Below are 26,280 nucleotides of genomic sequence, written 5' to 3' on the forward strand. Positions count from 1 at the left end.
CTTGACAAATAAACTAGAAATTTAATAATAATACTTATCAACACCAAAGTACATTTTTTAAATGAAAGTAAATTTAAGCAGAAAAATTCGTTAAATAAGACGCCAATGAAAGATTTGAGTCATCATTTCGATATTCATTGTCACAAACCGCTTCTATGGGGCTAAGAAAAGGAGTAGAAACTATCGTGCTTTCGTATCTCTTCTGTGGTAAAAAATAAAAAGATTTTTGCTGTTGCAAGATCGGTACAGTCTGTGATACTGCCGTGACAGCGTGTCCAAAAGTGAGCTGGCTTCTTTCAGTTAAAAATACAGCATCATTTTTAAGTTTTTCGGCTAATAAACGTTGATTTTTATCTGGAATATCCCGCAATTTTAAAGATATACTTTTTCTAAACACATCATAACGTTCTTTCTTAATTTTTGGTTTTTTAAAATGTTCCGCTATGGTTTGGCAAACGCTATTTATCTCTGGGGTTGCGCGCTTTAGTGGTCTAGCTGGGGGATTTCTTTTTGGCGTAATAGATTTTTCGAAATTCGTTGATGGGTTGGGTTGGGTTGGTTCTAGTTGTGATTGATTATTATCCACATTCTCTATATAATCCTGAGAACCAACATTTGGAGGATTTTCAGTAATTTCCTAAAAAACATTTTTTTATTATGTTGAAATTTTATAATTTTTTTTTTAGTTTCCTCAAACCGAAAGTGACTGGAAGAATAGAGCCAACGACTTTGAAAAAAGGTGGAATTTTCCGTACTGCCTTGGTGCCATAGATGGTAAGCATGTGGAGATTATACCCCCAGCTGGTAGCGGTTCGTATTTTTACAATTACAAGAAAAAACACAGTATGGTCTCACTTGCTATTGATGATGCTCAATATCGTCTAATAATGTTTGATTTTGGCACAAACGGAAGAATTTCTGATGTAGGGGTTCTCCAAAATAGCCATTTTTTTTAGAAAATTACAGAATAATCTTTTAAATATTCCTAAAGAATCTTCAGTAGGAAATGAAAGATATCTTCCATACGTTTTTGTAGCAGATGATGCTTTTCCGTTAAGAACTGACATGATGAAACCATTCAGACAAAGTGAGTTAACTAGCATTAACAAAAATTTACAATTATCGGTTATCTAGACCGTATGTATCCGGCGTATCATTGAAAATCTATTTGGAATATTAGCATCACGTTTTAGAATTTTTCATACAGCTATTAATTTAGAACTAAAAAATATAGATTGTGTTGTCAAAGCTGCACGTGCTCTGCAAAACTTTTTGATATCAAATTGGTCAATCTTATGTGCGTGAAACTTTGGATTTTGGAAATAACGCGACAAGGACTTAGTTTAAATGCCAAAGAAGTGAGAGAAAACTTCATGAATTATTTTGTAAATGAAGGGCATGTCCCCTGGCAAAGTAATTTTGTGAATTAAATGACTTTTAATATTAAATTAGCATTTTGCTATTTTAAAATACCTATCTGGTTTTTTATTAGTTCAACAACTAATTATTATGTTTTCAAAATAATTGTAACTTTTTAAAGATAATATGTAGCTTACTTTAAATAATAAATAAAAAACAGATGAAAATACTTACATCCGTGTCATTATTTACATTTGAAGATGATTTTCTAGGAGTGACTTGATCATCCAGGAAATGAAATAAAGAAAAATACCATAAGGTTAGAGTATATAGTTCATCTGCCCCAGAACCTGAACGCCGCGAATCCTCAATTTTCTTTTTCTCCTTCCGAATATTTGTTCTGAGGCCGTTAATTTTTTTTACAACCGAATCACGGTTTGCTTCTTCATCAATTTGTTTATTAAACTTTTATATGAGGCTTCCCTTTTGTTTTTATTACGGTAGTCCTTTGATTTAATTTGCCATAAACATAGAGATTCTCGATAAATGGAGATGAACTCCTCCAATACTTCACGCGTTCTTTTATTACTGGCCATTTTAATATAACTTCTTAACAAACAGCAAGCAAAACATAACAAAAACAAAAAAACCTAACCCAACTTCGCACGTTTCATACACACGGTCATGTACACTTGCACAAATCAGCGGAGCATGAACGACATTTGTTCAAGTCCATGCCACTTGTGCAAGTCTATTCCTACATACGTTCATGCAGACTTGTCCAGTCTACATGAACGCCTGTAGCCCGCATTACAGGATTTATCAAAGCATCCCTTCAAACAAACAAGAAATACGACAATAAATGCCTGATTGACTTTCCCGATAGTCAATTTACAGCGTACAACACTGACCAAATTTAATAAATTTGGCAACCCTATGGCAATGTTGAAAATGAAATAAAACGCGTTCCCTTCTATACAAACATGTTATTATTTATTGAAAACATAGAAATATGAGGCAACCGACTTTTAGACTTACGTATATCACTATAAAACTAGAGGCTAATTGCTTAATAACCATTTTATAAAACCTAACAGCGTATATTTCTTCAGGCTATTAATTAGCCCTGAAAAACTTCTTTAAAAAACAAAAAAAGAAACTTAACTCGTCCGGTGTTATTGCTGCTTAAGTATTGAAAAAGTAAATCGGGGAGGTGAGGCAGTTGAGTATAATTTAAGGCGACGGCATGCATTTAAGGCGTTCGAAGGCGGCTTTCTCCAGATTTTCCCGATGGTCAGGATGGGCGATGTTAATTAGGGCGTGGGCCCTTTGTCTTATCGACTTGCCGAACAAGTAGGCGATCCCGTATTCGGTTACCACGTAGTGGGCGTGGGCCCTTGTCGTTACGACACCAGCACCTAAGGAAAATGTCGCTTTTTATGATCCGTAAATCATGGAAATCTGAGGTTTCGTCTCTGCATCATCAACTTGTACATTATTCTCAGCGACTTAAATATATTATAACAAAGAGAGAATTAAACTCAAGGTCTCATAAATTTGAAGGGTTACGCGTTTCGCCTTACCTAATCGACTAGCTATAACTAGTTTTAATGTTAATCACATATGTATAAATTACTTTTTAATATCTCGCTCTGGGTCGGGCTAGTCGTGAATCTCCGCGGAACAGTTAGCTTATGCGAATGAAAATTGACAAAAAATTATTTACGTTAAAAAATTGGGTTTTTTCGTTGGGTATCTCAAATCAAGACTCATTTAGTTAATATAAAAATGGCATTTTTAGAATCGGATTGATAAGCCCTTGACTGGGGTTTTTCTCATAAGTCTGTCAAATGTTGATGAACTGAGGAAATTCAGTTAAAATATGCACAAGTTTTAGAAAAGAAAATTCAAAAGAAATAATTTTTTTCTAAAAACTCCATAAAGCTTCTATAACTCAAAAAGTTAACCAGATAAAGTTTTTAAAATTTGTACACACATTCTTAGAATAATTTTACTGGATATCTATTTTAGTGTTTTCCAAAATTTGTAAGTTTTTGTTTTTTTCACAAAAAAAATTAATTATTATTAAATTAATTCTTATTAAAAAATATTTTTGCACTGCAGATTTACTGGATTGTGTCCTCTATAATTATGATCCTGAACAAATACAATGTAATGTTACAAATACCATACAAATACTGTAGAAATTTAAATAGGTCTTCCCAGATTGCTCTGGAAGACTGAAATGTTATATGTATTAAATTCTGAGGACCCATTGGCAGAATTCCATGCCTTTTTAATGAAAGTTAGCGAAGAATTTAAGATATTTGCATTATATCAGAAAGATCCTAATTTCGTAGTTTCTTTCTGTACGAACATATACAGTATTGGCCATAATAGTTGAAACTTTTGAAAAGTTATTATATTTTGTGTACCTTTTAATTAGCATTTTATTTTCTTTTATAAAGTTGTTGTACACGAAAAACTAGTGTTAATTAATTTAAATGTGGACAAAAATTCAGCACCAGTAGCAGTTCGGAATAAAAATTTAAAAAAAGCTGGTCAAAATACTTGGAACTAAATGATTTTTATTCAAAAACGACATAAAACATAACTTATTGAAACCATATTATTATAATTAATATTTGGCATGGTAACCCTTAGCATTAATTACTGCCTGCATTCTTCTGGGCATTGATTCAATCAAATTTTCAATTATTTGTCTGGCAATGTGAGTCCAGGCTTCAACAAGCTTATGAAATAGTTCATCAGCATTTTTGACTCTTTCAGATGCCCGAATGTTCCCATAAATTTTCAATCGGGTTTCAAAGTCTGGACTCTGGGCCGGCCACTTTAAAACTGTGATCTTTTCTTGGTCCAACCATTCTTTTACCAATTTTGACGAATGTTTTGAATCGTTATCATGCTGGAATACAAAATTTACTGGCATAGACTCAAATGTGTAAGGCTCCATTATATTTCGCAAAATATCCCGATACATAAATCGATCCATTTTCCCCACAATTTTATGTATTGGCCCAGTACCATACCAAGAAAAGCATCCCCATACTATCACATTACCACCTCCATGTTTAACCGTAGGTCGGATAAACTTTTTCTTCAGTCTTTCACCTTTCGGTCGTCTTACATGAAGTATTCCATCACCGGAAAACAGACTGAACTTAGATTCGTCACTGAATAGCAGTTTTTTCCATTCTTGTACAGTCCAGTTAAGATGATCCATTGCAAATTGTAGGCGTAACTTGACATTTTTCTTCCACAGCAGGTCTGTAGCTGTTAAGTCCACCAGAACACAATCGCCTTCTTACCGCAGAGATATTGGAAGGCTCACCTTCATTTAATTTTTGTAAAATTTTGGAGGATGACAAAAATGGGTCATTCTGGGAAATATTTAAAATTCGTCTATCTACACGGGCAGTCGTGGCTTTAGGTCTTCCAGTGCTTTTACCTGGTACCACATTTCCAAATATACGATATTTCTTAATTATCCGTGACACGGTGTTCTTAAGAACGTTGAGTCTTTGAGCAATATTACGCTGCCTAACACCCTGATTGTAAAAATCTAAAATTCTTTGGCGAATGTCGCTGCGAATAGGCCTTGCCTTTTCCCATGGTAACACAAAATAAAATAAATAAAAAGAACCCACTTGCACACTGGTGTGTCAAAGACTGCCTGTAAAATACATCTTTTATAAAAAAAAGTTCCAAGCATTTTGTCCAGCACAAAAATTTAAAGTATGCTTTTTTTGTCTACTTATAAATATGTTTATTGATTGGATGTACAAAAATAAAATATAAATTTAAAACATTGGAAAAATTTTAAGTTCCAATTTTTATGGCCAATACTGTATATCCTTCATATATTCTTTCACCCTAGTGGAAATTCTGACAACACAGCGAAACACTCTGCACAATTCAAGGAGTACACCCCAGATTTCAAATTGTTATCTTTTGTGTTTAGCAGGTATTTTTTTCAAAGTGTTTCCAGTTTTAAGGGTTATTGTAAGATTATGGTTGTTTTTATTTAAAGAGATACCGAATCGAAAAATGTTAATGATCTGATTTTATTAAATTTAAATGTAAAATATGGTAATTTATATTTATTTATGAATTTGAAGAAGGGAACCCCTTATTAACTGCAAGCTCCTTAATTATACCACATTATTTATAAAAAGATTTTTTAATTAGTGGAAGGGAGAATATTCTATACATATAACAACTTAAAGGAAGCAAACCCGTGTGTATGTGGCGAGGTCAATAAAAATTGTATAATGTTATTAGTTTTGAATGAATTTTATGGCTAAACTACAGGATAAAAAGAAATTGGGATTATCAGAGGAATTCAAGACGATTTTTTTAAACTTAATACCTATTTACACTTAAACTTGAATCTCTGCTATAAATTAGTTAGTTTTACATACAAAAAATGAATAAAACAATAAAAAACACTACAAGAAAACATAAGACATGTCAATTTGTTATCGCCTACTATGAAATATTATGTTTTAAGTTTTAAAAAAAAAATCGCTTTTTAAATATTACTATTTTTTATTAAAATGAGATGGTTGATGGTGGAAAGGAAGACCTTATAGGCCTGTGGTTGGAACCTTTGGTGTGACGCTCAGATTACTAGACAGTTTTACCACTAACCAAAACTCTTTATTTTTACTCTCGACACGTATTTCGCTAACGATGTTAGTCTTCGGGAGAAGATGCTAAAACTAATAAATAAATAAAACAAGATAACTAATAACAACATAACATAAATAAGATAAAACTACTTACAAATCTCCTTATATACTAATGATGTAACTAATAGAGCGGAAAAAGCAATGAAGCATGGCCGAACAAATCTTAAACACTAAACTATATAATTGACTATAAGGGATTGGACCTTTATCCCTGTTAAGAATGTTTTTTTGATTTTTGAATATTGCTAAATTTTCGTATTCATCTAATTTTCTATTGTTATTTCAAATTCAAATTCAAAAGACTTTTATTAACACTTTACAAATGAACACAACACTTTGAAAATTACATTTTTTTATTACAAGAATTTACACAATGCTAAGAGTAATGCGGACTGAACTGCGATTATAAAAACAACCGATAACACATACACGATCACATAACACGATGTGCTGCTCAGACCGTTAAAACATACTAACCTAATTACAACTAAAAGAAGAATAAAGACTTTCCCAATTATAATTATTAAGAAAATAAGTCATTAAACCCTAAAAACATATAAAAGCTAAAAACAAAAAAAAAATATAGTGTAATAATTTACTATATCATATACTATAATATAGGTACCATCTGTGCAATAGACAGCGAGGAGGAAGGGCGGCAAAAAACACGAGCCGAGGCTGGAAAACCAGGGCAACACGACGCAAAAATGAATAGATATTCCAAAATGAACCATTTAAAATTTTATTTTTATGCCTGCAAGATCAACAAGACCAGTGTTGATTTAAAAAGTAAGAACTCAAAAATAATATGGTTGCAATTAAATAAAAATAATTAAATTATATTTTTAATAAAAATTTGGTGGTGTGAATTTGTTAAAATGCCTATGTTAGTTGAGAATTAAGACGGATTTCTTTAACATATGCAATAAATTTCTTTGGTGAACTATTTTTAATGTAATCCGGTAACTTGTTCCACATATGAATGCCTACATACTGGAATTATTTTTTAAAACCTGATGTTCGATGAAATGGAATTCTAATTAAGTTTGGATTTCTTATATTGTGTATATAATCATGGTGAAAAAATAAGTCTCTTAAATATGGCGGCTGACCTGATTTAATTATTTTGTAAATTAAATTATACATATGACACTTTCTTCTATTTCTCATATTTAATATAAAATGTGAATTTAGATAAGGAGTAATGTGGTCTCTATACGATATATTAAAGGAAAAACGCATACAACTATTTTGCAGTTTCTGCACCGTCCTTGACAGAGATACGGTTAGTGAGTCGCCATACACAATGTCCGCATAATCCACCAAAGACAGTACAAGCGAATTGCAAAGCAAATATTTGGTGTTTGATGGTAACTGATTTTTGTATTGATATAAGTTTTTTAAACGACCGTAAGCAATTTTAATTTTGTTCTTAATGTGGGAGGCAAAGCTGAGATTTGAATCGAATATAACCCCTAGATTACGTTTTTCCGCAACGGTTGGTATAGCTGTTACATTAATATTAATTTTAAAATTTTCCATGCAATCTAGAAGATGACTTTTATTTTGTGAAAAAAACATTGCACATGACTTTGAAGCATTTATTTTGAGGTTATGTTTTTCAGCAAATAAAGCAATCTGATTTAAGTCGGCGTTAATTTTATTCTGTGCCACCTGAACGTCTGATATTTTAAAAGAATTATAAATTTGGGAGTCGTCAGCAAATTGGTGCAGCTTAGAATTTTCGATGCACTGATTCATATCAGCAACATATAAAGAGAAAAGTAAGGGGCCTAATATGGAACCCTGAGGCACCCCTTTTTTAAATGACAAAAACCTTGAAAATTTAAATTCACCATCATTCACCGTTCGGACACAATGTAACCGATCTTTAAGATAAGAGCTAAAAAAATTTATGGCATTTGCTGAAAAACCATAATAGTGCAGTTTTGCCAAAAGCATTTGGTGATCTATGGTATCGAATGCTTTACTTAGATCTAAAAGAGTTAGGCAAGTTATTTCCTTTGAATCCTCTTTAAACCTGATATCATTAACAATACTGATAAGACTTGTTATAGTACTATAAGATTTACGAAATCCTGACTGGCGATCAGGAATAATTTTTAAATTATAAACATAGTCAGCTATTTCGTTATATACGTGACGTTCTAAGATTTTTGAAATGACAGGCAGAATACTTATTGGCCTAATGTCTTTATAATCTGTTGGACAAGGTATTTTTGGTAAGGGAATGAGTATCGCTTTTTTCCAATCATCGGGGAATTGGTTTTCTAAGATGCAGGAATTTAAAATATTGACTAATGGCTTAAGACAAAAAGGAAGACATAGTTTAAGATCTCTAATGGAAATTCCATCACCATCTATTGCATTTGACCCTATTTTATTTATAATATCGACAGTTTTATTTTCAGTTATAAGACTTATATTAAATTCCGTCTCAAAGTGACTTAATGTATTTGAATTATAAAAGTTAAGTTTTTCTAATGATGTTGAATTAGTAGGGCCCACGGTGTTCAAAAAAAAATTATTTAAGTCCTCGGGTAAACTGAGATTTTCAGGAATAGGGTCAATCTTTTTTTTAGTAAAATTAAGTTTTTTTGCTTTGTTCCAAAATTCTTTACCCTTTTCTATAGACATTTGCTTGAAAAAAGTAATTTTTTCGCGATTAATTGCGTGTTTAGTATAATTCTTTAATTGCCTGTAATATGACAAATTCACGAGAGTTTTTTGTCGAGTATATTTTTTCCGAGCTTTGTCTCTTAATTTAATTAGATGTTTAATATTACTTGTGATTCACGGCATAAATGGTCTATCCTTATATAGTCTTGTTTTAAACGGAGCGTGTTTATTTATTAAATAGGAAATATTATTGCTAAGTAATGACACTTTTTGATTAATGTCAGAAATATAATAAATATTATGCCACTGTAGCTGCTGGGCCTCCTCCCCAAATGAAGTCATGTTAATACTATTGTAGTCCCTGGACCTAACAACTTTTTTACATAATTTAGATTTTGGTAAGTTTAAAATCGCTTGAACTAGATTATGATCAGATATGGACTCCGATATACAGGTAGATTGAGAGCTAAGACACTCGATGTTACTGCTAGCTACAATGACGTCAATAAGGGTATTAGACCGATTGTTGATTCTAGTAGGGTTATTAATCAGTTGCCGAAGATCGAATACTTCCAAAAGATACTTAAAGTTTTGAGTTGCTGCAGTTGGTCTAAGTAAATCTAGTCCCCCATAAAAATTATACTATCATAGCATGGAACAGATATAGTAAAAATATCTTCAACAAGTTCAAGAAATGTAGGCATGCTAGAAGAGGGTGGCCTATACATATTTACTAATAAAATATTTCTTTTATTTGCAATAAACCTTATACTTAAATACTCAAACTCATCAGTTATATGGGGAAATGTTACTAAAGAGAACTTAATGACTTTCTTTGCATAAATACCAACCCCGCCACTCCGCCCATTCCGATCTTTCCTTATAAAATTATAATTAGGTATGTTAAAAATCAAGCTATCATCATCTGGTGTAAGCCAAGTCTCTGTAACTCCCAAAATATCAAAGTCATATTCACTGGCATAATTTAGAAATTCATCGAAACCGGTTTTTATGGAGCGAAGATTTAAATGAGCAACACTGAATTTGGCCTCAGATTGCCGATCCTACGGGATTTCAAAACTATCCCCCATTGTATACGTCAACCCTTCGCCACTCCAACCCGTGCCAAACCGCCCCACCGCCCCATCCCTCCAAATTCCATGTCATTCCACAAAAAAGTGCACAAAAAAAACAGTCGACTATATGGTAATATGCAAACATATAATAAGAAAAAAATGTGGCCTGATGGTCTCTAAGTTTTATCCACTTCCTACCGCGCCAAAAATCAGATGTAAACAAAATAATAATATTCCAAAAGTATTCCATATTATATTATATTATGCCCCCAAGAGATATTATTTATTTTTTTAATTTATTATAAACATATTGCTCAAGAACTTTCGTCATAAAACTTGTTAAAATTTATCCTTATCCTAATTACCATAATTAAACCCTCTCAATTCAATAATAATAATAATAATGACAATAACAATAACAATAACAATAACAATAATAACAATAATAAAACTTGACTTAAAATTGAAATCGCTACTAATAAACAATCAAATATTTTTTTTTTTAATTTATCATGAAGTATTGAAATAAACCTGACATATACAAGAACAGGATAATTTATAATGCAAATTAAAATTATATTAACCCTAAAACTAAATGAACCCCTAACAGCATAATAAGACCCTTGACCTGCATAAAGCATAATAAATATATTATTAGAAGGACATACCCCAAAAATCCTGAATCCAAAATTTACTAGTTTAAGTAATTTAATTATCTATTATCTGACATTAATTGATCTTCTGGTTTGTCCTATGTACTTCTTATCATAATCGTTGCAATTAATCTCATAAATCACAGACTTTCCATTGGTTTTTACGTAAACTTTGGGGTCTTCTAAAAGATTTCTTCTTGAAATGTGGTCTTTTTGAAATGAATGTTAAAAACTCTACCACATTTCAAAAAGATGAAAATAAGCAAACTTTTGTTGCAATACCATACAATCCTATCTTGACTAGAGGCTTTGATAGGGTTTTCAAAGGCTTAGAATGGTCTATCAAAGTTCAATCAAGTTACGAAATCTTTTAGGAAACCCAGTTACATCATTAGTATAGAAGAAGTTTTAGTCGAGTTTCAATCCCGAAGATGATAACATCTTTAGCGAAACACGTGTCGAGAGTAAAAATAAAGAGTTTTGGTTAGTGGTAAAACTGTCTCGTAATTTGATAGGAAGACCTTATTAAATTCTTTCCAATCCGGTTTGGAAACAAGGTTAGCTCTTTGAATTTTGGCAGTTTTTAAAAACTATTTTATTTTTATTTGTTATAAAGAAATAGTAATTAGTAATATTCAATTTTTTAAGTTTCATATTTTAGGCAATAACGATACAGGTTATTGTAGATGATATTTTAATTTAACAATGTTTCCAGAAATGTTTTTTTTTGATAATATGAGGTATTTCTTCCTGTAAATTAGTGTTTAACCATAACTATCTAGTTATATAGTCGCAGACTATATTATGCACGCCACGTCGGGCCCGAAAAATCGTCTTTTTTTGGAAATAAAAATTCATATCTTTGGCTGTATGGCTAGCGAAACGATGAAATTTGGCATAGGGTCTCTCAATACATTGGGAATGATGGATCCGTAAACGAATTTTTTTTCCGGAACCACCAAACGGAGCGGTACTGTCTCAAAGTCAAAAATTCGTAAAAAAATTGGTAAAAATCGAGTTGCTCACGAGATCTCAATTTTAAAGCGTTTAATCGAGCTGAAATTTTCAGGATATATGGGTTCTTGGGGCTTACGTGTCTGTATACTTTTTGGGCCAGATCGGTATACAGGGTGAGTAATTATAAGCGAACAAAAGTGACTAAAAAAAAATTCAAACTTCTCCAGAGGCTAAAAAAAAATTTTTATAAAAAAAGTGTTTCGGCGAAAAGACTTCGTTTTATAAGAGATTTAACATACTTGGAGCTTTTTTTTGTAAAAAATTTATTTTACGAGTTCTAGCATTTTCAGTTTTTTGGAATTTTCTGCCAAACGATACTTATTTTGGGAAAATTTTTTTTTTCTTCATCCTTTACCTTTTATATGCCATATAACCGAAATTTTTGGGAACCATACAGGGCGAGCAATAATGAACTTTACCCATGAAGGTCAGACCTGAAAATCACATTTTATTTAATAAGTGGTGGCACCTGGACCATTTATGTTCTCAGGGATTAAATACTTTAATAACCCCATTATTTGTGTAAAATTACAATCTTCCAACATTAATAGGTTCTGAGCAATTCGAATTTTCGCGTTTAATTCATTTGCCACGTCCCTGTACATGGTGAAAAGATCAAACAACATCTAAAGGATCCGAAATTTTGTTTTACAACACATACTAAAATTTCAGGGTTCCAGCGATAGTACAAGTACCCGAAAAATGCGATTTTATGAAAAAAGTCCATTTTTTTGCGTTTTTGCAGGTAATTGGAGGTTTCAACCTAAACTCTAAAGAAATGGCTAGTGGGAACAATACTTTGACGCATGGTGGGTACAAATTTTTTGCTCGTGACAGATGGCCGGGACTTGGTTGGGTTTTTTGTAAAATTATGAATGAAAATGAACCGGAAACGATCAGGGAAAGGAAGCACCGAATCAGAAAATGAATGGGCCTTCCGAATCTGTGCATATCAATTGGGGAAATTGTGTATTGCGGCCAGGAAAATTCGGCAAACATTTTGACGTCTTCGAAAAATGCCGTTTTTTTGAAAAGTCAGTGGTTTTATACCGGGGTGAGACGAAATGAAATTTGCCCGATTATTTTATTAAAATTATTCGAATATATACACGGGTCAGTCGTAATGATCTATTTAATTTAAAATAAAAATTTCGATATTAGGTGAGTTTTTACTATTTAGTTTATTATTAATATATGTTAATAATTCTTAAACATTGCTTTTGGGATATAAATAAAAATTTTTTGAAATTATTGATTTTTAAGGTTAGTCGAGTATCATAACTTTTTTGGTATTGGTGCGATTTGGTTGAAATTTGGTACCTAGTACCTATTTCGGATAAGATTAAGAAATTTTAACAGATATTTGACATTACTATTTTTTAAGGTCACGTGACTACCTTAATTTTCTTCCTATTTGTCCGATTTGATTGAAATTTGGTATTTGGGGTTTATTTAGGATGCAATTATTAATTTTTCACAGATATTTGACATTTGATTTTCAGGTCACGTGACTATTGGTACTTTTTTGCTATGAGTCCGATTGGGTGCAAATTTGGTATTTGGGCTTTATTTAGGATGCAATTATTAATTTTTGACAAATATTTGACATTTGACTTCCGGGTCACGTGACTATTGTAACTTTTTTGCTATCGGTCCGATTGGGTTGAAATTTTGTATTTATGCTTCATTTAGGATACAATTATTACATTTTGACAGATATTTGACAAATTATATTTTAAAGTCACGTGACTTTCATAACTCTTTTGCTACTGATCCGATTGGGTTGAAATTTGGAATTTGGGATGCAATTGTTGATTTTTTACAAAATTTTAAAATATTGAGTTCTAGGGTCACGTGACTATCAAAATTTCCTATTTGATTGAAATCTGCTATTAGATGATTATATTAGATGGGTTGAAATTTGGAATTTAGGATGCAATTGTTGATTTTTTACAAAATTTTAAAATATTGAGTTCTAGGGTCACGTGACTATCAAAATTTCCTATTTGATTGAAATCTGCTATTAGATGATATGTATATATTTATAGATAATATTTTGTATTACCCTATTCCTTTTATCTTAATTAGTTAAATTATTTCGTAAATTTGCCTTCAAAAAAAAAATTAAAATATCATCGGTTCGAATACATAGGCTTTAAAGGGAACTTATCTTCTTTCGTAATATTGTAGCATTATTATAGATTTTGAAAAATTTTGTCATAAAACTTTTTCATTACTTTTTGAATGGTCTTTAGCCAGAAAAAAGAAATTTTGAATTTGGAGCATGTTTTGAAAAATTTTCATTTTGGGCCGGATTTTGTTTGAAAATCGATAAATGCAAATAAATAGGTTTTCTGTTCATTTTAGAGTCAAATCGATAATAACCATTTTGAAAGGTATCTTGAAGTAGTACAAGATAGAATAATAAAAAATTAAAGTTTTTCCATAGGGCTCTTGATATTTCGATATTTATGATTAATAGTTTTTTACAATTTTCTCCGATTCTGGGATAGCTAGAATCAATTCGTTTTAACATTCGGATACCTCGTAATATTCCCGAAAACTTTTGTTCAAGACAAAAAGTTGTCAGAGTTATAGTTTATTTAGAAAAAAATAAAAACCATTTTTTCCAAATTTTTCATGGCTATACCCCTTTCGATTTTGGAGCAAAAAAATTTTTTTTTTCTTGGGTTTTTTTTACTGGAAATTGCCATCATAGGGATTACATTATGATTTGTCGATTTTAATTTTAAGAAAAAAAATTGTACCGTGGGCAAAAACGAGATTTCTTTTATTTTTTTTTTACATTTTTACTAATATCTCGACTTCTATAGCTTCGATTCAATTCGTTGATGTTTTTTTTATTACTAATTTTTTCGTGTTAAATCTTTTCATATTTTATTACAATTACTTTTAAAAATAAAAAAGTAAAATAAAAAAAAATTGACGTAAAATCCCGTTTGTTCTATTCCAATAAATAAACCCTTATGGGAACTTTTTTCTGAATTTGGTATTTATGGTTTAATTAGGATACAACTAATAAATTATGACAGATACTTAACTGACATTTGAGTTTCAGCCTAGGTCACGTGACTACCGTTACTTTTTTGCTATTGGTCCGATTCTGTTGTAATTTGGTATTCAGGCTTTATTTAGGATACAATTAATATATTTTGACAGATATTTAAAATATAAGACAGTATATTGACACACAACGCGACTATATAACAAATTATGGTTCTTTGAAGCATGATACCCCAACCACTGGTCATCTCTTTCCTTGGCATATAAACGTTGGTACACCTGATAATTTTTGGTTTTTTTTTAAGAATTTCTTTACAGCCATTCACAGACAAGACCTAAAGGTTCCAAACTGTTCCCCACGGACCAAAAGTATAGGAGCTAAGCGACTATACTTGTTTTTATTTAGGTCTGATGAGGAGTCAAGGCATAACGCGTAACCCAACACATAGATGGTGCACTTATGAGAGTTTGAGTTTAATTTTCACCTTGTTAAATACATGTAAACATGAAAAGGAGACTCTACAGAGTGTTTTTTTTTAATACGTACCTTCTTTAATGCACGGTACGATTTTGCTGTGCGTCTTACTAATGGAAGGCATGGCGATAATCGGTTTTCCTTTTCCATCGAAACCTTCGGCAGCCCCCCTGATAAAATCGACTTGTCCCCCGAATCCGGAATACATGCGGGTCCCGATCGAATCCGAGACAATTTGCCCGGTAAGATCCACCTCGATTGCGGAGTTTATGGCCGTCATACGTGGATTTCTCGAAATGATGCCTGAAAAACGAGATTTCCTTTTTTTAAATAATTGATAGGTCATGACGAAAAAAATGATAATCAGTTTGAAGTAATTTCATTTTTGATATATAAAGACATTTTGTTTATTATTTTTGACATTTCATATACAAGGTGCCAATTTGAAAAGGTATCACCCTTTATATTCTGCCCCTGTATAAGATTTCAAGGTTGAGCAAAGGACGGAAATTATTCTTATTTACGTGGAAAGTCAAAGATGTGCAAGAAGAACGACAGCATTGTTTAACGCAAGATATCCTAATAGTCAATTAAATCATAAATATAAAATTTTATAATTAACCGCTAAGGTTGGGTTGCAAACAAAAAAAGAAGCAATCGTCGTGTTTTAGATACACAACTGGAAGCTCACGTCGCAGTGTGTCAAGGAAAGCACTACTACAATTACATCAATTTCACCCCTATAAAATGCAAATTCTTTTTAATGACGATTTTGATAAAAGAATTGAGTTTTGTGAAATAATGATTAATTTTATAGACTAAAACATGGAAATGTCAACAAACATAATTTGCGCTACTGGAGTAATGGAGAAAAGAAAACACTGTACATATATAATATTTTTGACTGTTTTGTGTATGTTTGATGTAGTAATTGGCAAATTGTATTAGTTTTTTTGACTAAATAAATGAAAGATAATAATAACAACAAAATATTAACAGAATGTTGTACTATTTCAAAATTTGGTGCTAAAAACCTCTGTTCCCCCAGAGGTTTTCCAGAGGCATTAAGAGATTCTAAATAAAATTCCTTACCAGTATTATTGACATAATCGACGACCAACATCTCAATCTGCGGATTATTGTCGACAAAATCGTACAGTTCCTGCGTGCCGATAAGAAAAGATCCCACGATCCTGCCCTTGTGAATCGTTTTCTTATTGTTGGTAATGCAACCGCGATTGACCAAATCGATCACACCACCGGCAAACATCTCCGAATGGATGCCCAAGTCCTTGTGGTGGATCAGTTCGGATAGAACCGCATCCGGAATCGATCCGATGCCCATTTGTAACGTTGCACCGTCTTCGACCAGGTTTTGAGCGATATTCTTACCGATCTGTGTTTCTACCTCGCTGGGTTTTTTGGCCCCGTGACTGGGTAACGGTGTGTCCACTTTCACCGCGTAATCGACGTGACTGATGTGGATTATTCCGTCACCGAAGGTTCTTGGCATGTTCGGGTTTACTTGTGCTGGAAAACTCGTCGTTATAAAGTAAATACAAACGAAAATATAGACACAAAAGAGTCAAAGTGATTGAAAGAACTCGTCCATTATCTCTAAGAGACCTACGTAAGTAGTTTTTTTTAATGTCCCGAAGGTTACATGTTTCGCTTAAAATAAAGCATCATCAGACCTTACAAACTAGTAATAACTTTCACGAGATGACCTGCTTAGTACTAAAAGTCAAAGTCACAGACGAAATTTCTTAAGTTGTCGCAGACAAGGTGCTGATTAGACTCTGATTGTGTCTCGTCCTGTATTAAAGGATCATCAAGGGTAGGCTTAATAAAAAACGGTTTTGTTCCAGAAATTAAAAAAAACTTATAGGTGAGAATATACAGGGTGTCCGCTAATTAATGGTACATGAAAAAACCACAGACTGCTGATGTAAAAATATTACGATTTAACTATATTTACCTATTTCCAAAAGTTGATATTAACTGAGATACAGGGTGTTAAACTTAAAACTTTTTTTTTGTTTTTCCCCAATAACTTTAACAAAAGTTAACTTTTTTTCACAAAAATTTGTAGTTAGGTGTTTTTTAGGTCGAGAAATTCATTTTTTTAACAAATTGAGTGTACAATGTAGGGGGCGCTGTCTGCGACATCTTTTTCTCTTTCATAAGGTCATAACTTTTTTGTGCTTCACTGTATTTAAGTTTTTATTGAAAATAATACTTCATATATATATATATATATATATATATATATATATATATATTTTTCATATTTTTTACGTAAAAAAGGTATACTACTTTCGGGTCGCTCAAAGTCGCCGTTTTCGAGATATCTGCCTTCAAATTATTTAGTACAGCAGCCCAAGCAAGCAATAATGTCTTGTTACTCTTTACCAATCATTTTTTACATCATAAATAATGTTTTAGTATAAGTCATTGAGAATAATGCAGACAAAAATTGGATTATCATTTAATTAACTTTATTTAAAATAACTATGACACTAGAAAATCTATTGAAAGAAAATAACATTAACGAAAACAAACTTAACTATGCGACTGACAACTTTTCCATTTTGAAACTGTGATGAGTTTTAGTAAAAAAATAGACCTGCTTTTGACAAAAACTGTTCAAAATGTCTACCATTCACTTCAATACATTTAACAGTTCTTTTGCTGAAAGATCTCCTAATTTAAAAAAATAATTGTTCGTTTCGTAGCTTTTGTGCAGAATATAAAATTCTCTGCCATAGTTCTTCTCTGGAATTCACTATTTCTTTGTAAACGAGCGACTTCATGTAGCCCCATACACAAAAATCCAGCGGGTTAAAATCGGGACTTCGCGCCGGCCACTATACTCGCCTCTGGCTCACACGACCTATCCAGCGATTAGGAAAACGGTTGTTCAGGAACTCTCTGACAGCTCTAGAGAAGTGTGCTGGCGCTCCGTCTTGCATGAAATACATATGTTGCCTTATGTCCAGCGGAATATCATCGAGAAAATCTGGTAAATGTGTTTCTAGGAACTCAAGGTAGAGTTCCCCGTTTAAATTGGGCGGTAGTTCGAAAGGGCCCAATAAATGATTATCGATTATACCACACCATATGAAATGACGTTCGAGTACTGAATGTGGATTTTGTAATGCCCATGTGTGTTTATTTCTAAAATTGAAAATGCCTCTACGTGTAAACGTTGCTTCATCAGTAAATAGTATCTTATTCAGAAACATGGGGTCGGCATTTATTTGGGCACGGCAAAAACGGGCAAATTCTATCTTGGGCGCAAAATCATTTTCTAATATATTTTGCACAGGAGTGAAATGATACGGATAAAGACCCTCTTCGTGAAATATTTTACAAATGGATGACTTGCCTACTCTAGTTGCCGCAGCAGCATGTCTTGCACTTATTTCCGGATTGTCAGCCACGCGGACCAGAATTTCTTCTTCTTGTTCTGGAGTTATAACCTTCGGGCGCCCTGCGGAATTCCGTTTAGGACGAAATGTACCTGTTTCTCCTAATCGATCGTAAAGATTTTTGAAGATCTTGAAATCAGGTTGTCTTCGATTTGCATAGAATTCTGAATATCGTCTATAGGCTTCGCGTCCATTAAAATTTGCCTGCGCATATACACACAACATATCCCTCATTTCGGCATTTGAAAAAAGATTGTGCCTCGGCATTGTTTCTCAACTTACGAAAAATTTAAAAATTCAACAAAACAGTAAACTGGATGCAAAATCACAGAAAACACTAATTAAATATTTTCTGACAACTTTAAACTAATCAACAAACAACAACAACATGGCGGTTTCCTAACAACTGCGTCTCTAAAGTTCATTTGCTTTCTCATAGCTTACTTTAAAAAACCGAATATTATTTCCCGATTATATTAATTATTCAGCCGGGGTCGAGTGCATGGTGCACTAAATAATTTAAATACAAATATCTTCAAAACGGTAACTCTGAGCGACTTTCAAACGGTAAGATTTACGGCAAAAGTCATAGAGGAATTTTTTGTTTATAATTGATTGATAATTAAGATAAAATCATAAATTTTTTTCGTAATTCAATGGCGTAGTATTGTTTTTGTAAAATTGTATTAAAAATTCATCATAGCTACGCCACTGGTTGCGAAAAAAAAGTAGGTGAACATCTAAAAAATTTGTTTTTATGCCATAATATCCTATCCAAAATTCAGTTCAATATTTTAAACCGTATTTGAAAAATTTATTAAAAACGAAAAAAAAGTAACACCCTGTATCTTAAAAACTAAGCATTTTAGGACCCATGTTTATATGAACTTTTCGACTTAAAATCGGTCCGGGAATGTCCCTTTTAAATTATGACATACTTTTAAGTAACACCCTGTATATCTCATAGTGAACGTGCCCCAACTAGCATTTTTGGCAACAGCTACGTAATCGCGACTATAAAGAATACTTTAAAGTTGTGCTTACTAGTCGCGGGAACCGTTTAGGCACCGTTCTGTTACCACTTTTTTTACCAAAATTGGGAATGATTTTGCTGTAGCAAATACGTAATTCTATCGTCCCGGGAACTTCTTTTTAACGTCCCATAGTGGTTTTCGGGATGTCATAAAGTAGTAATTGTGCAGTGCTACTTACTAAGAAGTTACTGAGACAATATTATGCAAACATTTTGATTCTCTTTCTTTGTCAACACAAATAATTTTATATGCCCGTCTTTATTCTAAGGGATGGCGTTGTATCGGGGTTAATCTACTTCATATTGTATTTAATATAGCTGATATTATCGCTTACCGGAGTGGAAAAATGTAAACGAAGCAAATTTTACTGTTAAACATAGGCAATATAGGACGAAAATAAAGAACGCCTCATTAAAATAATGACTTTTAACAAAAAAATATACCAAGTCTAAATATTTAAATTTAATTTTTAAAGAAGGTAGATAATTTTTTTCACTCCTCTTTACTCCTATGAATATAAGAAGTCTATAATTTATTAAAAATTGCATAAAATGTAAAAGTATTCCGATTTTAGCAAATTCATAAAATCTTCATAAACTTATAAGATATTTTTTTGGTACCAGTTACCGATTTATTACTTGAATAAAGTAATATAGTCAAACAATGTTGTAGCCATAACTAAAATTGCTAGTTGGGGCATGGAACACAATAATTATACCAAATAAGATATACAAATTTTAAAAAATCAAGAATATAAATTAGCTCAAAAATTAACAAGGATTTAAAAATTTAATTTATTTTATTCAACTTTTTTTATTAAAAAATATTTACGATAAATGTAAAGTTCCACCATACTTAAAGGCTTAACTTTTAGGACATAATAATTTTATATTATCAGCATGTAATAAACCTTTTTGTTAAACATAATAACCAAAAATGTACACCTGCTGTAAACCAAAAATGAACCTTTATTTAACTAGTATTGTGTGTTCCTTGAGATGTATTTGTTTTTAAGATAGATTTAACCACAAAGTAGTGTATTTTTATTAGAAGGTAGGAAGTGTATATAGGGTGTCATAGCATATTTAATTTTTTGATTCTTTGCATCAAAATTTAAACAATTTGACGTATTATGGGTATACTTTGATGACGTAGTTGTTGAATTAGAGACAGATAAAAATCGACATTTTCCAGCTTTAAGAGGCGTTATAGGATAAAATGATCTTCACATTATTATCTTAACTTTTTAAGATCAACCTCATAACATAGATACATTTAGCTATGTTAACCATCAATTTTTTTTTGACATTTTAAGGAAAAACAAAGACAAGTGACAGTAGCATTTTTTTCCTTCAATAAACACATCTTAAAGAGTTAAGATGTAAAAATTATTTTATCCTAAGACAAGTAGTTATGGCCCTGTACACTCTTAAAGATGAAAAAAACCAAGTTTTAACTGTCTATAATGCAAAAACTACTTTTACAATTTTACAAATTACCTCTTTGTCTGTGAGTTTGACTCGAGTGTTTTGTATTTAGAAAACATGAACTATTTAATCAAATTCCTCGTTACCGAACAATTTCCTACTACTAATCCTGCACATAAGACTTTAGTTTCTAAACTTTAATTTTACTGACCTACGATGATTTTGGAATGTGTCATGCCCGCCCTAACGCAGTCCACGCTGGTGCCCAAACTGCAGAAACCGTGCTCGTCTGGTGGAGAAACCTAATTAAAAAAAAAAAAAAATCGTGCCTTTTCGATTTATCAATGTTGGCGAGAAGCTTACTTGGATCACGGCAATGTCCGGTTTAACGATACCTTTGTAGAACAACTGGGGGATCTCTGATAAGAAGATTGGAACGGCGTCTCCTCGACCTTCTGCCACTGCTTTTCTCACATTACCTCCCATAAAGAAGGAAAATGACCTGCAACGGATTGATATGAGGAGATGATATATTTTTTTAAGAAATAACCGTAAAGAATTATTAACTTAGGGCTTTCTTAGCCTTTGACATCAAATACCTAATACGCTAAGTGCACCTAGGGAACTAAACCCTTTATTTTAGTATTAATTTCTGTATTGTCCTAGATACTAACATGATTAAAATAATACTGCGAATTTTTGTAGTTATTTGAAATACATATTTTACAGCTGAAGCAAACCTTTCTTACCTTTGTAATGTTTCTTATATTTGATGGTATAGAATTAATAGAAAATATTTAACTCATCTTAAACTTGTATTCCTATTTAAAAGTAGATTTACTTTGTAATTTTTATAAACAAATAAGTATGCAGAATATACAAAAAGAGGTCCTTTAGTATACAATACTGCTGTAGTATCTTCTTTCTTTTAAAATATAAGGTTCTATAATTTGAAGTGGATAAATGAGTTTTCCCTAGATACAGTTATCATGTACTTTATAAGGCACTCTCCTAAGACTTGATTTAGTTTTAAATGTGTGCCTTAATTTTCTAATATGAAGTTCGTTAATATATGATTCAAGAAGATTTTTAATTAATTGGAATGCTAATAATTGTGCTCTCTCTAACTTCAGTGCAGGTCCCTCTAGAAATTTCAAAAATCATCTGCATAGGAAATAAAAATTGAATTTAAATAGATAATAAAAAGTACAGGTCCCAAGTACAGTTCCTTGTGGTACACCCATTTTCATATTTTTTTTGACCAACTTTCTGTTTTTCCTATTTATTGATGTTCACCCAGATAACTCTCAAAAACATGCAATACAGTCCCTTAGGATATATCATAAATAGTTTAATGACAAGTGATGAATAACCTTGTCAAATTCCTTTGTAAAATCCAGGAAAACTTCCAAACATTTTTTACTATATTGTCCAAACAAGATGTAACTGCCTATGAAAACTGAAAAAACGATTCTAGGAGCTTGAAATGCGTAAAAAACGACTTCAGTGTGACCCTAAATGGCAGAAAAATGTAAAAATTATTACACAGGTTTAAAGCATATAAGAAAATACATCAACTGCTCTGAAAATGTGAGAAATATCCCCTAAAATTTGCAAGAAATGAACAATTATTTCGGTTTATTAAAAGACGTGAAAAATGATTGTAACTGCCTAGAAGAAATAAAACATTTTTCCAGGAGCTTGAAAATGGACCTAAAAAAAGCAAAATATGACCTAAAATGCCTACAAAATTGAAAATTATTGAAGAAGTTTGAAGAGTAATAAAAAATAATTTTAGTATATTAAAAGACATAAAAAATTATTGCAACTGTCTGGAAAATGTAAAAAGTTAAATACGTTAGTTACCTCTGAGGAGATTTTTTTCATTTAAGCCTATATAGTTCAATATATGTACAAGACAGATGTACTTGATATTTCATCTGTGTTGCTACTAGCATAACCTAACACCATCGAATGATGAATTTCTATAATTTTTTTAGAGAGTTTAAAGAGAACCTTGCTGATCAATTCCGTAAATAAAACACATGTTTGAGTGAAACTCTAAGTAATCTATAGCAGAGTTTAGGTTAATCTAATCTAATCACAAAAACTCAACTCCTATGCATGGTAATTCAAAAACTATTTGAGGCATTTGGATAAGGTTTTGACCTAAAGTTAAACCTTTTCATAAGGAATAATTTCAGCTATTAAGAGTTCCTGTGACTCAAGAATTTGCCAAGTTAGAACCAGATTTATAGAAATGGTCCCATTTTGAAAATAAGGTGATCCACCAGAGCCTTAACATATTTTTTAAAAAGTCTTTTAAGATAATGCCAAGGGGAAGGGATTCCCCTTAGGATAGATTTCATGCATAAAACATATTCCTGGATGGAAATTTTAACAATTTATAGCAGTTTTGGCTAATGCATGATAATTGAAAAACTATTCCAGGCATTTCAATAATTTTTTCACTAAAGACTTCTCAGTGAATAATTTGAAATATGACAAATTCTTACAGCTTAGACTCAAATTTAGTAAAAACCTGAAATAAGAAAAGCACAATCAGTCAGCCCTTACCAACCTAAATATCCCTTCACACGAAGGATCTGTATAAGCGGCGGGTCCTTCAGTGTGCATGTGACATACAGTGACATTCTTCAAGTTTTTCTTCTTGCCTACTTCGGTCATTGCTGTAAGCAGATCCACCGGAGTAGCTGCCGCCCCTTGGGCAAATACTGTTTGATCTACATAAAGAAAACAAAGTTCATTTCGAGGTTTTAACAATAAAATCATTAGGAATGTTTGGACAACTTAATGCATTGATAGTGGTGGACATTGAACTTCAATTAATTATTATAAATACACAAAGGAAACACTGATGCTTTTTATTTCAGTGCGATAAGAAATCCCCATTTTAATTTTATATTGGTGTGTTTTAATGATGTTTGGCACTGGTCCAGTTTATTCACCAAACCGATTTACGTGATGCAATCAATTTTAACATGCTTAAAAAATGAAAAATAGGTTTGTTTTTAATCCAGCAGTTCTCTCGATATAACTTCATGCCTGATAATTGTCTTGAGTAAACACTTTAATGCTAATTAAGTCCCTAGTCAATAGAGCAGATAAAACTTATGTATGCACCATGATATCAGAATGCAATAACCATTTAGTTATCTGAAACACTAATAGAATAAAAAATTTCATATTTTATGTGTTTATATTTTTAAAACCTGCATGTATTTATAGCCTCCTTACTATATTAAGGTCACCATATTGAAAGCCGCTGATATAAAATTGGTCTTTGGAATGTTGATAATAAATTGTCATTTAATTCATAATAATAGCCTTGAATAAAGTGAGAGGGTGTTTAACCCTAAGTGTGGTAATGGTAATCAACCATAATTTTTCCAGTATTGTACCAAATTTTTGGCCTTACAAAATCTGATGGATGTGAACATGGTATTTTTTCCAATCTAAGCATTAGTTTGTTCCTGAAATGAGTGAAATACTATTGCAAATGACTCTAAACATATTAACACAGAGAATATAATAAAAACAAAGGTGGAAAGTTGGGCGTCTATCGCACATAAAATAGAGACAATTTTCTTAGGTTATGTATTGTTCGGCCAACAGCAATAAGGGCCTACATATGGGTAATCTGGCTCCTAATGTCTATTTATTAGAGCCACTTTTTGGAATGTAATATAAATACCTATTATAAAATTACACATTAATCTAGGATCATAATATTACCATTAAATAGACTACAATAACAAACATTGAATTTATGCAATAAATTAACATAATTCCAAAGTCCATTTGACAGACAATTACTTATGTACCTATGTATGTAATAAAAATGTGACTACTTAAGCCCCTTGAAACTTCAGATAAGGGTAAAATTACTCACCTGACTTAAGGTCTTGAAAAGCCTCCTCGGCGGAGACCCATTTGGGTTCTTTGCCCTTAATAACTTGGGCGGGTTCGTTCACATACGTGAAATAGGTTCTGCCGGAACCTGAGACCATTTTGAGAGGCGACAGGGCGCCCCCCAGCTTACTGAGCCCCCTTAAAGACACCGACATTATCTCCTTTAACTACAAACTTGCCTCTGATGGAACTTCTAACACAACTGCGGCAACGGTACTTTTATGTAGTTTTGTTATTTGTTCTGACGTAAATCGCGATGGTGGAGGCTCGGCCCGGCTATCGCAGATACGGCGAACCCAATCGGGGGAATGATAAAAATAAATTTTATTTATTCGGTTTTAATTGGAGATTTTTTTTTTTATTATGACAATTTTGGTGGTGACATCTGGTTAGTGGTTGGTAGGTCAATTGACAGCTGTCAAATGTTGACAGTGACAGTGATAACTCATTGGCGTACATAATCCAACGTTATGTAATTTATGGTTATTTTTAACAGAATAAGTTATTTATTTGGCTTAATATGGTAATTTATGATTATTGGCAAGGATAAACAAGTAAGAGGGAATTGAAACCGAATAATAGGTGTTTATTTTATGAAAACTGAGAAGTTTGTTGTTGGTGGTGATATCTGATTGGCTGGTAAACTATTTGACAGCTGTCAAAAGTTGAGACTGACAGTTGACACAAAAGTCTTGCGATAACGAGAAGTATCTATTACTTTAATATTAACTGAACCTTTACAAGAAGGTGAATTATATAAAATTAAATTAAATAAATTATACTATAACATATTTGTTGTTGGTGGTGCCATCTGGCAGGCTGGTAAATGCTTTGACAGCTGACAAATGGTGACAGTGACAGCTGACTCGAAGGTCTTGCGACTAATGCGACAGTAATAAAAATGTAAAAGGGAATTGAACCCGAATAGGTGTTTATTTTTACAAAAACTCAAAAATTATAAGATATTTGTTGTTGCTGATGAATTATTTGACAGTTGTCAAACGTTGACAGTGACAGTTGACATCTAGCAACAGTAATAGGCATTAGCTCATTGAAGTACATAACCCATTTGTATTATGTGGTTATGTAATTATAAAGTGTGGTTGGAAGTAATGGTTTGGGATTGCTCAGTTCCTCGGATAACTGTAAAATTAACTGAACCTTTGAAATAAAGTGAATTAGATCATAACAAATTAGCGAAATTACATTACGACATGTTTGTTGTAGGTGGTGCCATCTGGCAGCTGTCAAATGTTGACTGTGACAGTTGACACGAACGTCTCGCAGCAGTAATAGTTAGTTCTGCTAATTTATGATTATTTTAAGGCATTAAGATATGTTGGTTATAATGTAAATACACATTTATAGATGTATCTTGACATGATGGTGCTGGTTTAGCCCGGATTTTGCAGATATGGCGAATGGACTGGGAAATACTATAAATTAATTTAAATACTTCCTTTGAATTTAGTTGGATGCTGGTAAACCCCTTTGACAGC

General features: G+C 32.1%; 1 protein-coding gene across 1 annotated transcript; it reads right to left on the bottom strand.

Annotated features, from left to right (window-relative positions):
• Window positions 1–2,330: 2,330 nt before the first annotated feature.
• LOC126746450 (4-hydroxybutyrate coenzyme A transferase) lies at window positions 2,331–25,105 on the bottom strand. The gene is made up of 7 exons (XM_050454708.1): window positions 24,762–25,105; window positions 23,430–23,592; window positions 21,212–21,350; window positions 21,060–21,150; window positions 16,049–16,486; window positions 15,029–15,259; window positions 2,331–2,777 (listed from the first exon to the last, which is right to left on the bottom strand). Exons 1-7 carry the CDS (start codon window positions 24,934–24,936, stop codon window positions 2,593–2,595), a joined length of 1,422 nt encoding a protein of 473 aa, XP_050310665.1. The 5' UTR covers window positions 24,937–25,105; the 3' UTR covers window positions 2,331–2,592.
• Between the last annotated feature and the right edge of the window lie 1,175 nt (window positions 25,106–26,280).

This window comes from Anthonomus grandis, chromosome 17, assembly GCF_022605725.1.
Source record: "Anthonomus grandis grandis chromosome 17, icAntGran1.3, whole genome shotgun sequence".
NCBI classification, from domain to species: domain Eukaryota; kingdom Metazoa; phylum Arthropoda; class Insecta; order Coleoptera; family Curculionidae; genus Anthonomus; species Anthonomus grandis.